At 51.9% G+C, this 12,577-nt stretch overlaps 1 protein-coding gene across 7 annotated transcripts in view; it reads right to left on the minus strand.

Annotated features, from left to right (window-relative positions):
• PPP1R13B (protein phosphatase 1 regulatory subunit 13B) overlaps positions 1 to 5,134 on the minus strand; it is a 91,738-nt gene extending 86,604 nt beyond the window's left edge. For 3 of the 7 annotated variants that reach the window (XM_055088747.1, XM_055088749.1, XM_055088750.1), the window contains exon 1: positions 4,763 to 5,104. In XM_055088747.1, coding sequence (XP_054944722.1) covers positions 4,763 to 4,771 — 9 coding nt within the window. In that variant the 5' untranslated portion in view covers positions 4,772 to 5,104. Of the gene's footprint in view, positions 1 to 4,762 lie in introns of all 7 variants that reach the window. The other 4 variants (XM_055088746.1, XM_055088748.1, XM_024131016.3 and 1 more) reach the window with 3 other exon arrangements.
• Between the last annotated feature and the right edge of the window lie 7,443 nt (positions 5,135 to 12,577).

Raw genomic sequence — 12,577 nt, forward strand, 5'->3', positions numbered from 1 at the left:
CCTAGAGCCCATGCTCCGCAACATGAGAAGCCACCGCAATGAGAAGCCTGCACACCATAACGAAGAGTAGCTCCCGCTCACCGCAACTAGAGAAAGCCCGCGTGCAGCAACAAAGACCCAACGCAGCGAAAAAATAAGTAATTAATTAATTTATTTATTTTAAAAAAACAATAATAGTGAACATCCACTGAGCTCCTTCTATCATCTCTATCATACAAAGGTACTTGGGCAGTGAATGAGTTTACTAAAAGGCTGCCAAAACAAGTGTCAAGTTGTGTCAACCTTTGCTGCAGCCAATGCAAATATTATTGACCCCCCATGAAAGTATCTGCTATATATCAACTACCGGACCAACCACAAACACTTGGAAACCACTAGGACCAACTCATTTTTTCAGGTGAGGAACTGAGACCCAAAGAGATTAAGTCCACAGGTCACAGAGTTACTTACAAGTGGGGACTGGAACCTAAGCCTCTCTGCTTCCAGTTTGTTGTTTTGTCAATTACGTGACAGCTGACAGTTGAAAAAGAGAAAGACCGGTCTTCCCTGGTGGCACAGTGGTTGGGGGTCCGCCTGCCGATGCAGGGGACGCGGGCTCGTGGTCCGGTCCGGGAGGATCCCACATGCCGCGGAGCGGCTGGGCCCGTGGGCTATGGCCGCTGAGCCTGCGTGTCCAGAGCCTGTGCTCCGCAACGGGAGAAAGACCTATTCCAGAACCTCAAAATGTTTTCTACATCGTTGGGAAGAAAGTGAATACCTGAAATAAGTGAATGTTTGTTTAATGAGAGCTAAATATTAAGCACAAACTAATGTAACCCATAGCCCACAGTGAATATACTGAAGGGCTCCTAGGACAGAAATGAGTGGAATCAACTAGTCACACTGCGTGGTGTCTACTGGAGGTAAGGAGTCCCACTGCTAACATTACCAAAGGCACCGCCAGAGTGCCCTTCTCACAGGTAAAACACATTTCAGAGCCGCAGAACTTCCTTTACTCAAGTCAGTCCTTTGGAAGAGAAAGAAGTCTCCTCAGTGCCATTCCCCAGATATATTTCACCTGTTCACAAAGTTTACAGCTGCAAAATGTTCATTCTCTGTTGAAAAGAATGATGCTAACAATTAAGGCAGTTTTTCAGCCTTTTCATGCTCTGAACCAGGCTACTTTTATTAAAATTCTTATTTTGGGACTTCCCTGGTGGCGCAGTGGTTAAGAATCCACCTGCCAATGCAGGGGACACAGGTTTGAATTGAACCCTGGTCCGGGAAGATCCCACATGTCGCGGAGTAACTAAGCCCGTGTGCCACAACTACTGAAGCCGGCACGCCTAGAGCCCGTGCTCCGCAACAAGAGAAGCCACGGCAATGAGAAGCCCGTGCACCGCAGTGAAGAGTAGCCCCCGCTCGCCGCAACTAGAGAAAGCCCGCGCGCAGCAACAAAGACCCAACGCAGCCAAAAATAAATAAATAAATAAATTTATTTTTTTTAAAAATTCTTATTTCTATCACATCTATTTAGGTATGGCCTAAATGATTTCAGGTCTAGACCTTAGGGACCAGCCAACGAGTAATCTTTAAAGTATAGCCCTCTTTTTTCCTTGGGAAAGTTTTAAAATGTCACCCACTGAAAAAAGGTGAATGACCACAAATGCTAGAATGCCATAATATTTTAATAAGGGAAAATTCCAAAATATAACTTTGTTTAAAAGTAGACAATCATGAAACTTTGTGTAACAGGCAAATTGAACACTTCTACAAAGACATGACTGTGTCAGATGAGAACACGGCCAGATACTTATTTCCAACAGCTGAGAGACTGGGTGCTGCAGTAAGCCATCTGATCAATTAAAAGTTATTACAGGGTTTCCCTGGTGGCGCAGTGGTTGAGAGTCTGCCTGCCGATGCAGGGGACACGGGTTCGTGCCCCAGTCTGGGAAGATCCCACATGCCGCGGAGCGGCTGGGCCCGTGAGCCATGGCCGCTGAGCCTGCGCGTCCGGAGCCTGTGCTCCGCAACCGGAGAGGCCACAACAGTGAGAGGCCCGCGTACCGCAAAAAAAAAAAAAAAAAAAAGTTAGTACAGACTCTCAAATAAGTAGAATATACTCTAAACCTGTGTTGTTCAATAGAGTAGCCACTAGCTACATGTAGCTACTGAGCACTTGAAACGTCCTAGTCTGAAATGAGGTGTGCTATGTAAGTAAAACTTTACTGGATTCACACTGGCTTTCAATGACTTAGTACCCAAAAAAAAGTAAAATATCACATTAGTAAATTTTTCATACTGTTTACATGTTAAAACGATAATATTTTTTGATATACTGAGTTAATAAAAGATACTATGAAAAATAATACCAATTACTAGAAAAATTTAAGTCCCATTTGTGTTGCTCATTCCATTCCTATTGGGTAGTGCTACTCTATACAAACTATGCAAAATGTGATCTAACCCTCCTTTGATGATTCATGACGATGATGATGAACACCAAATATATAATAAAGAAAAAATCTCATTTACATCTTGGATACATAGTTTAAGATAGTATCAAGTAAGAATGGCGTGTTCTTAAAACTTCTATTAAATTTACAACCAACGCCAACTACATTTATAGAGGAAGGACTCAACCCTAAAAGTAGTACTTTCAGGGAACAACAAGGAAATACAAAGTAAAGACCACAAAAGAGGGACGAAGAGAAATACCATCTGTTTCTAGAAGGCATTTTAAAATAAAAGCAGAGTGTTTTAAATAGTAGGCCTGTTTTTTAAAAACAACATTTGATTATTATGAGTATCATAAAGAAATTTCCCAATTGACAGCTAAGCAAACGTCGTAAAAAGGAAACCTGGTAGGGTTGAAACTAGAAATTCTAATTACGTGAGGAATAGAAGTAAAATTTCTGAATGTACCATATGGAAAATGTAAGCCAAATTTCTTAACAGGGTATTTAAAATGAAACATCATACAATGATGAAACCAGTCAAAATTTTATAGATATCCTTCAATATTACTATGGTATCAACTGTTACAGGATTTAACTAAAAGTGGTTTCAAAATTCCAAAACACCATAGTGCCTTTTCCAAATCTAGCCAGTGAGAATTAGGGAGGGAACTGTTTCCAAATGCCTTATCTTGCAGAGGTTAAAATTAGAACTTGACAATTCAGAGCCATATTAACCATAATAAATATTTGCAGGGCATTCTGTTTGACAAGCACTATTGGACACATCATCCTTTTTAATCCTCAGGACAGCCCTCAGATATTGGTATGTTTTTATCCCTGCTTTAGAGGTAATTCCAGGCTTGGAGACCTTGACTTGTTCAAGGTCACATTGCTAAAAAGTAGCAGAACCAGTACTTGATTCTGGTTCTTCTGAGGCTCATCCAGTTCTCTTTCCACTACAAGACAATCACTCATTTAAAACCAAACGTTCAGAAATACAACAAGCTCTGATGCCAAAGAAGGATCTAAGGATCAACTAGGTCAAACCTTAAGACTCTGCAAACACGAGGTGTTGGAATCAATTCAAAAAGGGGAGAAGAGATTATCAAGAAACAGGAAATGACTTGAAAGATCAGGGAAAAAAAATTCTAATCTAAATGTCCTTGGGTGCAGGCATAGCAGAATAACAGTATTCAAGCAAAAAATGCAGAGAAACGGTACTTTCCTTCTGAAATGTGATTTTCAACGTAGAAATTGTAGGCTAAAAGAACGATTTTGTTGTTACTTTACTATAAATGTGTTTGAGAATTTTACTCAATATACAGGCGCTCAGAAAACCAATACATCCAACTGGGTACCACCAGCCCTTCATTTTTTTCACAAGTCATGACATTTACTTCACAAAAAGCCAGATGAGAAAAATTATAATTCAGCACCCATTGCTATTTAGATTAGCGGTAAAGGAAAAGGTCAGGTAGGAGAATGGCAAATTTAATGAGCACTGTCTTCTTCCTAGTACAACGCATCCTTGAGGGCAGGACAAAGGCGGCACCACCACAAACGAATCTAGTTCAACCTTCAAAACACACTGACAACAGGCCAGTTAACGCAAAATGTACAAATCTCGAAGGCACGGTGAAAGGGAATTCCGAAAACGGCTCTCTAAATCCATTCCTAAGTAAGGAATGTAAAGTAAATTCCTAAATATAATACAACAGGATTCCAGAATCAGGAAAGGGCTACGGAGAAATGTGGGTTTCCAGCGTGGGAACACCACACGGGGGTGCCCACACTGCCGACACCAAATACGACACCGGCCCATTTCAGGCGGGGGGCAGAGGCGCCTCGAGACCCCGAAACGGGGCGAGCGCCAAACGACACCCCTGCCACCCCGTCCGACCCCCCGCCGGGACGCACGGGAAAACCGACCGGCTCCAATTTCACCTCCGGCTTCCCCTCCCGGGCAGTGCGGCCGGGGAGGCTCGGCAGGAAGGGCCGCGCCGCGGCCAAGGGAGGGGGCGCCGGCCCGGGGAGCCCCGCCCGGACCTGCCCCCGGACCCCCGACCACGCCGGCCCCCGCCCCCGGACCCCGAAGCGACCCCCGGACCAAGGACCCCCCGGACGCCGGCCCAGCCCTCGCTGACAGCCGGCGCCACCCCACCTGCCCGCCCGGGGGGCGCCGGGGCCGGGCGCGCCCGCCAGGCCACTTCCTTCCCCGCCCGCCCGGCCCGCCGGGCTCGCGCGGGCCCCGAGGGCCGGGAGCCGCGGGAGGAAGGAGGCTTGGCCAGCCGCCCGCGGAGGAAACCGCCGCCGCCCGCACCCACCGGCATCATCGCGGCGCGGGTCCGCGGCGTCCTCCGCCGCCTGACAGGACGCTCGGCGTCGCGCCGCGCCGCGCCCGCCGCTCCAGTCGCCTTCACAGGCCGCGCGCCCGCCGCCGCGCTCTCGGGCCCTCACGGCGAGGCGGCGGCTGCAGCGGACTGCGGAGCCTAGGCGGCTCTGTCGTGGCCACCGGCACGCTGCGTCGCTGTCTCAGGACCGGTCGCCGTCGCCACCACCTCCGCCCGACCGCCTCCCGCCGCCAGCCCGCGGACTCTCCTCAGCCCCCGCAGGCCCTGCCCCCAGCGCGTCGCCCCACACGGGGCCAGCCGCCCCCTCCGATTGGCCCGACTGTGCTGGGGGCGGGTCCGGGGGTGGGGCATCCCAGCCCCTCCCGCCCAACCTCGCTCCCGGCCGCGGCCAGGTACGAGCGCGTCCGCGCTCCCGCGGGCGGGCGGGGGAGGGGCGGGAGTGCTGAGGAAGCTGGACCGCTGCCCCGCCCGGCGTGACGGCCTGTGGGCTCCAGGCCGTGCGGGGCCGAGATCCCGGACCCTCGAAGACGTCGGGCATGGGAAAACCGAGGTCCAAAGAAGGAGGGGTCCGGCCAGGGCACCGCAGCGGGTCACGGGAGGGCCGAGACTCGAACCCCAACTCAGGGAGGCCGGAGGGGGCGGGGCGCATCCCTTGGCGACGGCGCGCGCGCCCGCCTTTGACCGCATCCTGACCCCCGGCTCTCGGCGCCCGGTGGGGCTGCAGGCCAGGGGCCGGATCGGAAGGGTGTGGGTGCGCCCCAAACCACGCAAGTGACCCGGCTCCGCATTGCTCAAGATGAACCCGCGAACCGGCGTGGCGCTCGGCCCCCGGGCACCTGTTCCCCGACACCACTACCTCCCCGCGTGTTCTGCGACTGCCGCTGCCCTTTCCCTACGGCCAGCCGACCTTCCCGGGCACGTGACCGCTCTTCATCCTTGGCCCTTCACATAGGCGATAGCCCCGGCCTAGAATGCCTGTGCGCACCTGTACCAGCACCCTTCGATGCTCAGACGTCCCCGGGCAGCGCCCAGTCCTTCTCTCCAGGGTCCGGGTCTCTCCTCACAGCCCTCTCTCCCGTGACGCCACCCACTCAGGTCTGAGCGCCTGAGTAACAGGCCAGGGCAGGGGCTGAGCAGACTCTCAGTGAAGGCCGGCCAATGGGCAGGCATCCCTTCTGTGCCCGCCACACTGTACCATTCACTGGAACCCTGACGGAGATGAGATGGTAACTGATGCACTCCACAGGCAGCTCCAAAACTTCCTTGAGCATCCGGAGTATAGGGGTCTGTTTGCGGCCCCAAACCCACCCTGGGAAGGGCTCAGCTCCTCAGAGATGACAGCAGGTGGTGGTCAGAGTCCATCCCTAGCCTGTCTGCTCCTTTGAGGGGCCTGAGGCTGCTGGGTGGGGCTGAGGGACAAAGAGGGAGGAGGCCAGAGAGCAACACCATACTCCTCTCAGAGGCCAAGGGGGTTAGTGGTTGAGAGTGTAGGACTTTCCAGTTAGACAGACACTGCCTTGGCCACGCCCTCACAGTATGATCTTAGACAAGCTACATCTTCTCTCTGTATCTCAATTTGCCCATCTCTATCATGGGAAATTACAGGAATAATAACACCTGTCTCATATTTAGGGAGATTTAGCACAGTTTGTGGTCCACGGGAGCTGCTCCATAACTAGGAGTTTTCTGTAGTTATGCTATCATTAGCAAGCAGGCTTAGTGTACACATGTACCCCAGGTAATCCCCTGAGAGAGGGATTATGCAGGGATTTTAAAATTTATACACACGGGGCATCAATGGCTAATGACACATCTCTTCTGGGAGCAGGGTTTGGAGAGAAGAGGAAGCTCTAGGTAACTGGAGATCCTAGGTGGAAAGTCAGAGACCTGGGTTCCCATTCCAGCTCTACTTCTGACTCCCTGTGTGGCCCTAAGCAACTTGCATCTCTTCTCTGGGTGTCAGTTTCCCCATCTCTAACCGGGAAGGGGTTAGATTCCGTGATCTCTGAGGGTCTTTCAGCCCCGACACGCTATGGTCATAAGTTGTGAAGGAGCGGGTACCGGCCCACTAAGCCGGGCAAGGGACAGGCTTTGCCAGGGCATGGCAGAGAAGCGCCACCTGGGATGAGGTGGTCAAAATGAGCTCACTCTCCTGAGAAGGGGAGGCTTGGCCATTGGACTCCCACTCTTGCCTGTAGAACCTGTGGGCACAGACAGTGGCAGCTGCCCTGCCCTCACACCAAGGTACTCTCTGTCCTCCAGTCAGGCGTCCATCTGAAGCCAGGCTGGTCAATGGCCCGCCACAGAGGCTCTCCAGCTCCTCCTCCTCCTCCTCTCCATCCTGCTGCAAGTTCCAGGCATCAGGCCCCATCACCTGGTGTCTAGACCAAGGTCGTGCATAATTGGCCTCCCTTCTCTGACCTCCTCCACGCCCAGACCATCCCACACATGGACATAATTAGGTCACACACAAACACCCCGACCCTGCAAAGCCCTCTGTGTCTCCACATCACCCAGATTAAAGTTCACAAGAGGCCCTTCAGGAGTCACTGTTGATGCTGGGATATGGTTTTTAGGGTGGTCTAAGAAGTTGTCTGGATTGTTCAGAGAGGCGTACTAGCAAAACAGTTCAGCAAAGGAGAGAGAGCGAGGCAGGTGGGATAGCTTATGCATGCTCGGCCAATTCTTGATAATTGTTGAATCTGGGTGATGGGTGCATGGGATACATTGTCCTTTTCTCTCTACTTTGTATGTTTGAACTATTTTATATTTTAAAAAATGAGTGCTCTTTAAAGCAAATAAAAAACCCATTTGGGGAGAAAATCAGTATAGATTCATATCTGCATAAAGGAATTCTTGAAGGCTCAAGAACACTAATAAAGTAATGATTGCAGATGGGAATGGGAACTGGGTGGATTAGGGACAGAAATCAGAGTAAGAATTTTCACTATTACTTTTTTTTAAAAATTATTTATTTATTTATTATTTATTTTATATTTATTTTGGCTGCGCCTGGTCTTAGTTGTGGCACGCGGGGTCTTTTATTTGAAGCATGAGGACTCCTTGGTTGCGGCTTGCATGTGGAATCTAGTTCCCCAACCAGGGATCGAACCCCGGGCCCCCTGCATTGGGAGTGCGGAGTCTTACCTACTGGATCACCGGGGAAGTCCCAAATTTTCACTGTTACTTTTTAAAAGTAAACTTTATAGCAGTTTTAGATTTACAGAAGACTTGCGAGGATAATACAGAGTTCCCATATTCCTTCCCCCAGCCTCCACCCTGTCTTCCCTACTATTAACATCTTATCAGTGTGGTACGTTCATTAAAACTAAGGAACCAATGCTGATACATTTGTATTAACTAAGTCCATACTTTATTCATTGGGTAAATTCCCTCAGTTTTAGCCAATGTCCTTTGCTCCAGGATCCCATCCAGGACACCACATTACATTTAGTTATGTCACCTTCGGCTCCTCTTGGCTGTGACACTTCCCCAGACCTTCCTTATTTTTTATGACCTTGACAATTAATGAGGAATACTGGTTAGGTATTTTGTAGAATATTTCTCACTTGAGATTTAGCTGATATTTTCCTCATGATTAGATTGAGCTTATGGGATTTTTGGAGGAATGTCACAGAGGTAAAATGCCATTTTCATCACATCATATCAAAAGCACTTACTATCAACCTGCCATTTCACTGTTGTTGTTGACCTGATCACCTGGTCACTATTACTTTTCCTGTTTGATTTTTGAACCAGGTGAATAAAGTACTATTTAAAATTAAAAAATTTCAATCTTAAGACCTGTATTAGTTTGCTAGGGCTGCCATAAAAAAAGATCACAGCATGAGCAGCTTAAACAACAGAAATTTATTTTCTCACAGTTCTGGAGGCTGGAAGTCGTAGCTCAAGGTGTTGGCAAGGTTGGGTTCTTCTGAGGCCTCTCTCCTTGGCTTGCAGATGGTTGCCCTCTCGCCAGCTCTTCACATGGTCTTTTCTGTTGTGCACGCATCCCTGGCGTCTCACCCTGTTTTTATAAGGATATCAGTCTACTGGATTAGGGCCTATCCATATGGCCTCTATTGAATCTTTTTTTTTTTTTTTTTTTTTTCTTTTTGGCTGCGTTGGGTCTTCGTTGCTGTGCACAGGCTTCTCTAGTTGTGTCGAGCGGGGGCTACTCTTCGTTGTGGTGAGCGGGCTTCTCATTGTGGTGGCTTCTCTTGTTCCAGAGCACGGGCTCTAGGCACACGGGCTTCAGTAGTTGTGGCTCACGGGCTCAGTAGTTGTGGCTTGCAGACTTTAAAGCACAGGCTCAGTAGTTGTGGCACACGGGCTTAGTTGCTCTGTGGCATGTGGGATCTTCCGGACCAGGGATCGAACCCGTGTCCCCTGAATTGTTGGCAGGCGGATTCTTAACCACTGCACCACCAGGGAAGTCCTCCATTGAATCTTGATTACCTCTTTAAAGGCCCTATCTCCAAATACAGTCACATTGAGAGGTGTGTTAGGGGTTAGGACTTCAACCTATGAATCTTGGGGGGACACAATTCAGTCCCTAACAAGACACTTCATAGCCTGGCCCCAGTCTACCTTCTACCTTTTCAGGTTCATCTCCTATGCTTCCAGCACCCCACACCTGGAATTTTTTTTTTTTTTGGCCACTCAGCTTGTGGGATCTTAGTTCCCCAACCAGGGAACGAACTTGGGCCCCGGCGGTGAAAGCGCCGAGTCCTAACCACTGGACCACCGGGGAATTCCCGCACACCTGGATCTTATACCCCAGCCATCCAGAGGCTGGGCCCTCCCCTTGTCCAGGACCCTATGCCTACAAAACTGCTTCTGCAATTTCCTCAAGAAGTGCCACCTGCTCCTGTCACAATTCAAATCCTTCCTCTTCTTCAAGGTTTTCCAGATTCCCCCCCGGAGAACTCACCTCTACCACCTTCTCCCAGACTGCTTAGACCTGGCTCGCTCGTCACATCCTGCTACCTTAGGTCAGGAGACATACCCATCTCCCCCAGGGGCCAGTGGGCTCATTTAGGTAATAAGTGTTCACTGGCTTTCTCCAGTGTGCCCAGCACTGGTCCAGGCCCCGGCAGCACAACCTTGAGTAAGGCAAACATGGTCCCTGTTCTCACGGAGCTTATAGTCTGGTCAGGGAGAAGATGATAAACAAGAACGCAAGCAAATAAAGTAACTCTTCAAATGCTGGCAAGCATATACAAAAAATGCAATAAACCAGATTAATGTGACAGAGGTAACTGCTTTTGCCAGGAGAAGGTGACATTTGAGATGGGACTTGAATACTGAGGAGGCGCCTTCTGGGGCTCCCGAGGAGGGGTTTGTGAAGGAGGAGGGAGAGCAGGTGAGAAAGGAATGCTAAGGGCAGCTCTGGGGGCAGCCCTGGGGGCTCAGCAGGCAGAGCAGGGGAGAATGGAGGGAGGTGAGGTCAGGTTTGGGTTTGTGGGCCAGGAGCCTGGATTTTATTCTGCGCGGGTAGAGAGACCAGATGTGTGTTTTCCAATGTCCAGTGGCCACCATGGGGAGGCTGGCTGGCGTGTGGCAAGAGTGGGGGAAGGAGGCCCCTTGGGGGACTGAGGTGTAGGTGGTGGATGCAGGGAAGGGGTCCCATTTGGAATGTGCTTTAAGGGGTGGGGCTTGAGAAGGAAGGACCTGGGACGGCCCCCGGGCTTCTGCCCAGTGCTGGGGGCTGGGGCTCAAACGAGGCTGTCTGGTGCCCACAGAGCCCCCGGCATACTTCGCAAGCAGGAGCTAGTGGGTCCAGTGCTGACGTCCTGCTTGGCCATGTGGTCCCCGAAGGGCCACATTTCAGGACTCCCCTTCCTCTGACCAGACTAAGCCCGCCCCCGACCCAGCCTTTCATCCAGCACTCCAGGCAGGCCTCAGGCATGGCCCAGCCTCTCCCCTTCTCTGCCCACCACCCCTGACTGCTGCCTAGCCCATCCCTTTTCTCCCACTGGCCCACCGCAACAGGAACCACCCTCACCTCTCGTCTCCATTAAACTTTTTTCGGCCAAAGGGGTGTTTCTGATGTGGAAATCATACCTGCCCACTGCCCCAGTGGGACCTCCTCAGTGGCTCCCTTCAGAGGGCAGGGGGTTGTTAAACCCCTGAGGGTTTGGGCCTTCTCTCCCTGAAACAGGAGGGAAGGAGGCAGGGCACAACCTTTGAAAGAATGACATAGGCCGAGGACATGACATAAACCGATTAGAACCAAATGGGTCCAAGATGGTGGACAAGTCAACTTTTTCCACTAGACCTTGAGCCTCAGTATATGCTCACATCAGCAAGCTAAATGACACACCCACAGGTGCCATGACGGTCCCAAGACTGGTATATGCTCACATCAGCAAGCTAAATGACACACCCACAGGGGCCATGACGGTCCCAAGACTGAACTGACCAGAAGGATCAAAAAGTGGGCGGTGGCCCAATTCCTGGAAATCCCTGCCCCTTCCTAAAATACCTGGAATACACCTCCCACTCATTAGCCTGTGAAATTACCCACTCCTATAAAAACTGGCAACCCCGTACCCTGGTGCTTTCCTCACTTTCTGAGACGGCCCACACTCTGTGGAGTGTTTCTCTCTAAATAAATCCACTTCTTACCTATCACTTTGCCTCTCACTGAATTCTTTCTGCAATGAGATGTCAAGAACCTGAGCTTCATTAAGTCCTGAAACCAGGTGTGTGATCTCTTTGGCTGCGTTGGAGTCCTGGGCGCGTGTGTTCGAGTCCTAACCTGAGGTACATGGTTTCACCCCCAGGCTCATTTCCCACCTCCACCCGCCCCAGGTGAACTCCTACCCCTCCCACTCCGACTGAAGGCAGCCCGCCACCCCACAATCCCTGTGTCCCCCTCGTGCGGGGGTGGGGACAGTCGGGACGGAGCCTCGTGTCCCGCCCCCACGGTTCCAAGGGAAGCCTGTTTCCACAAACCCTGGCTGCGAACCAATCGTGGTTCCGTTCGGTCCTCAGCGGCATTAAAATAGTAATAGTTTTGATCAAGGTGAGAAGAGAACTCGATAGGAACACAGTCAGCGATCTGCTTTCTGTGTTTTGCTCTGCTGGGCGGGCCCTGAGGGGGTGTGTCCGCCGCGGGGTCCTCCGCGCCCAGCACCGAGTGGCGCCTAACGCGCACCCCACCGCCGCCTCCACCTCGAGAAACGCACCGCAGACCCCCAGGCAGACGAACCCCAGGGCGGGGGCTCGGCAGCTGAGGAGCTGCGTTCACTCCCACGTAGGCCCCCGCTGCTGCCACGGGTGCCGAGGTGCCGGGTCACCGCCCCGGGGTCGGGGGTTCAGCGCTGGGGGGGGCCCACATGCCCAGGACGCGGCCAGTGCTCGGTACACAGAAGCCTCTGCTCATCCCCGCGGGGACCTCGTGAGGCAGGTGTTCTCTGAAGCCCAGAGAGGTTTCGCCACTTGTGCAGGGCCACGGGGCGGGGACCTACAGTGGCTGGGGCTCGAACCTGGCAGAGCCGGAGTCCGCCCCGCGGCCGCGGGTCCAGGCGCGCTCTTCCAATCGGACGCGGCCTCCGGGGCTCCCGGCGCCGCCGGCTCCGCCCAGGTGGGCGGAGCCTCCTCGCCCGGAGAGGGTCCGTGGGGCGCCTTGACTAAGCGCACGCACACACGCACACACACACACACCCCCACCCCCCCCACCCCCCCACCCCCCGCCTTCCTGGATGATATCAGCTAAAGAGACGGAGGGCCATATGGTGCAGCCTCACACCCTTCCCTCCTGCTAAACCTGGGGGCTCCTGG

Source organism: Physeter macrocephalus, chromosome 11 (genome assembly GCF_002837175.3).
Source record: "Physeter macrocephalus isolate SW-GA chromosome 11, ASM283717v5, whole genome shotgun sequence".
In the NCBI taxonomy this organism is placed as follows: Eukaryota; Metazoa; Chordata; class Mammalia; order Artiodactyla; family Physeteridae; genus Physeter; species Physeter macrocephalus.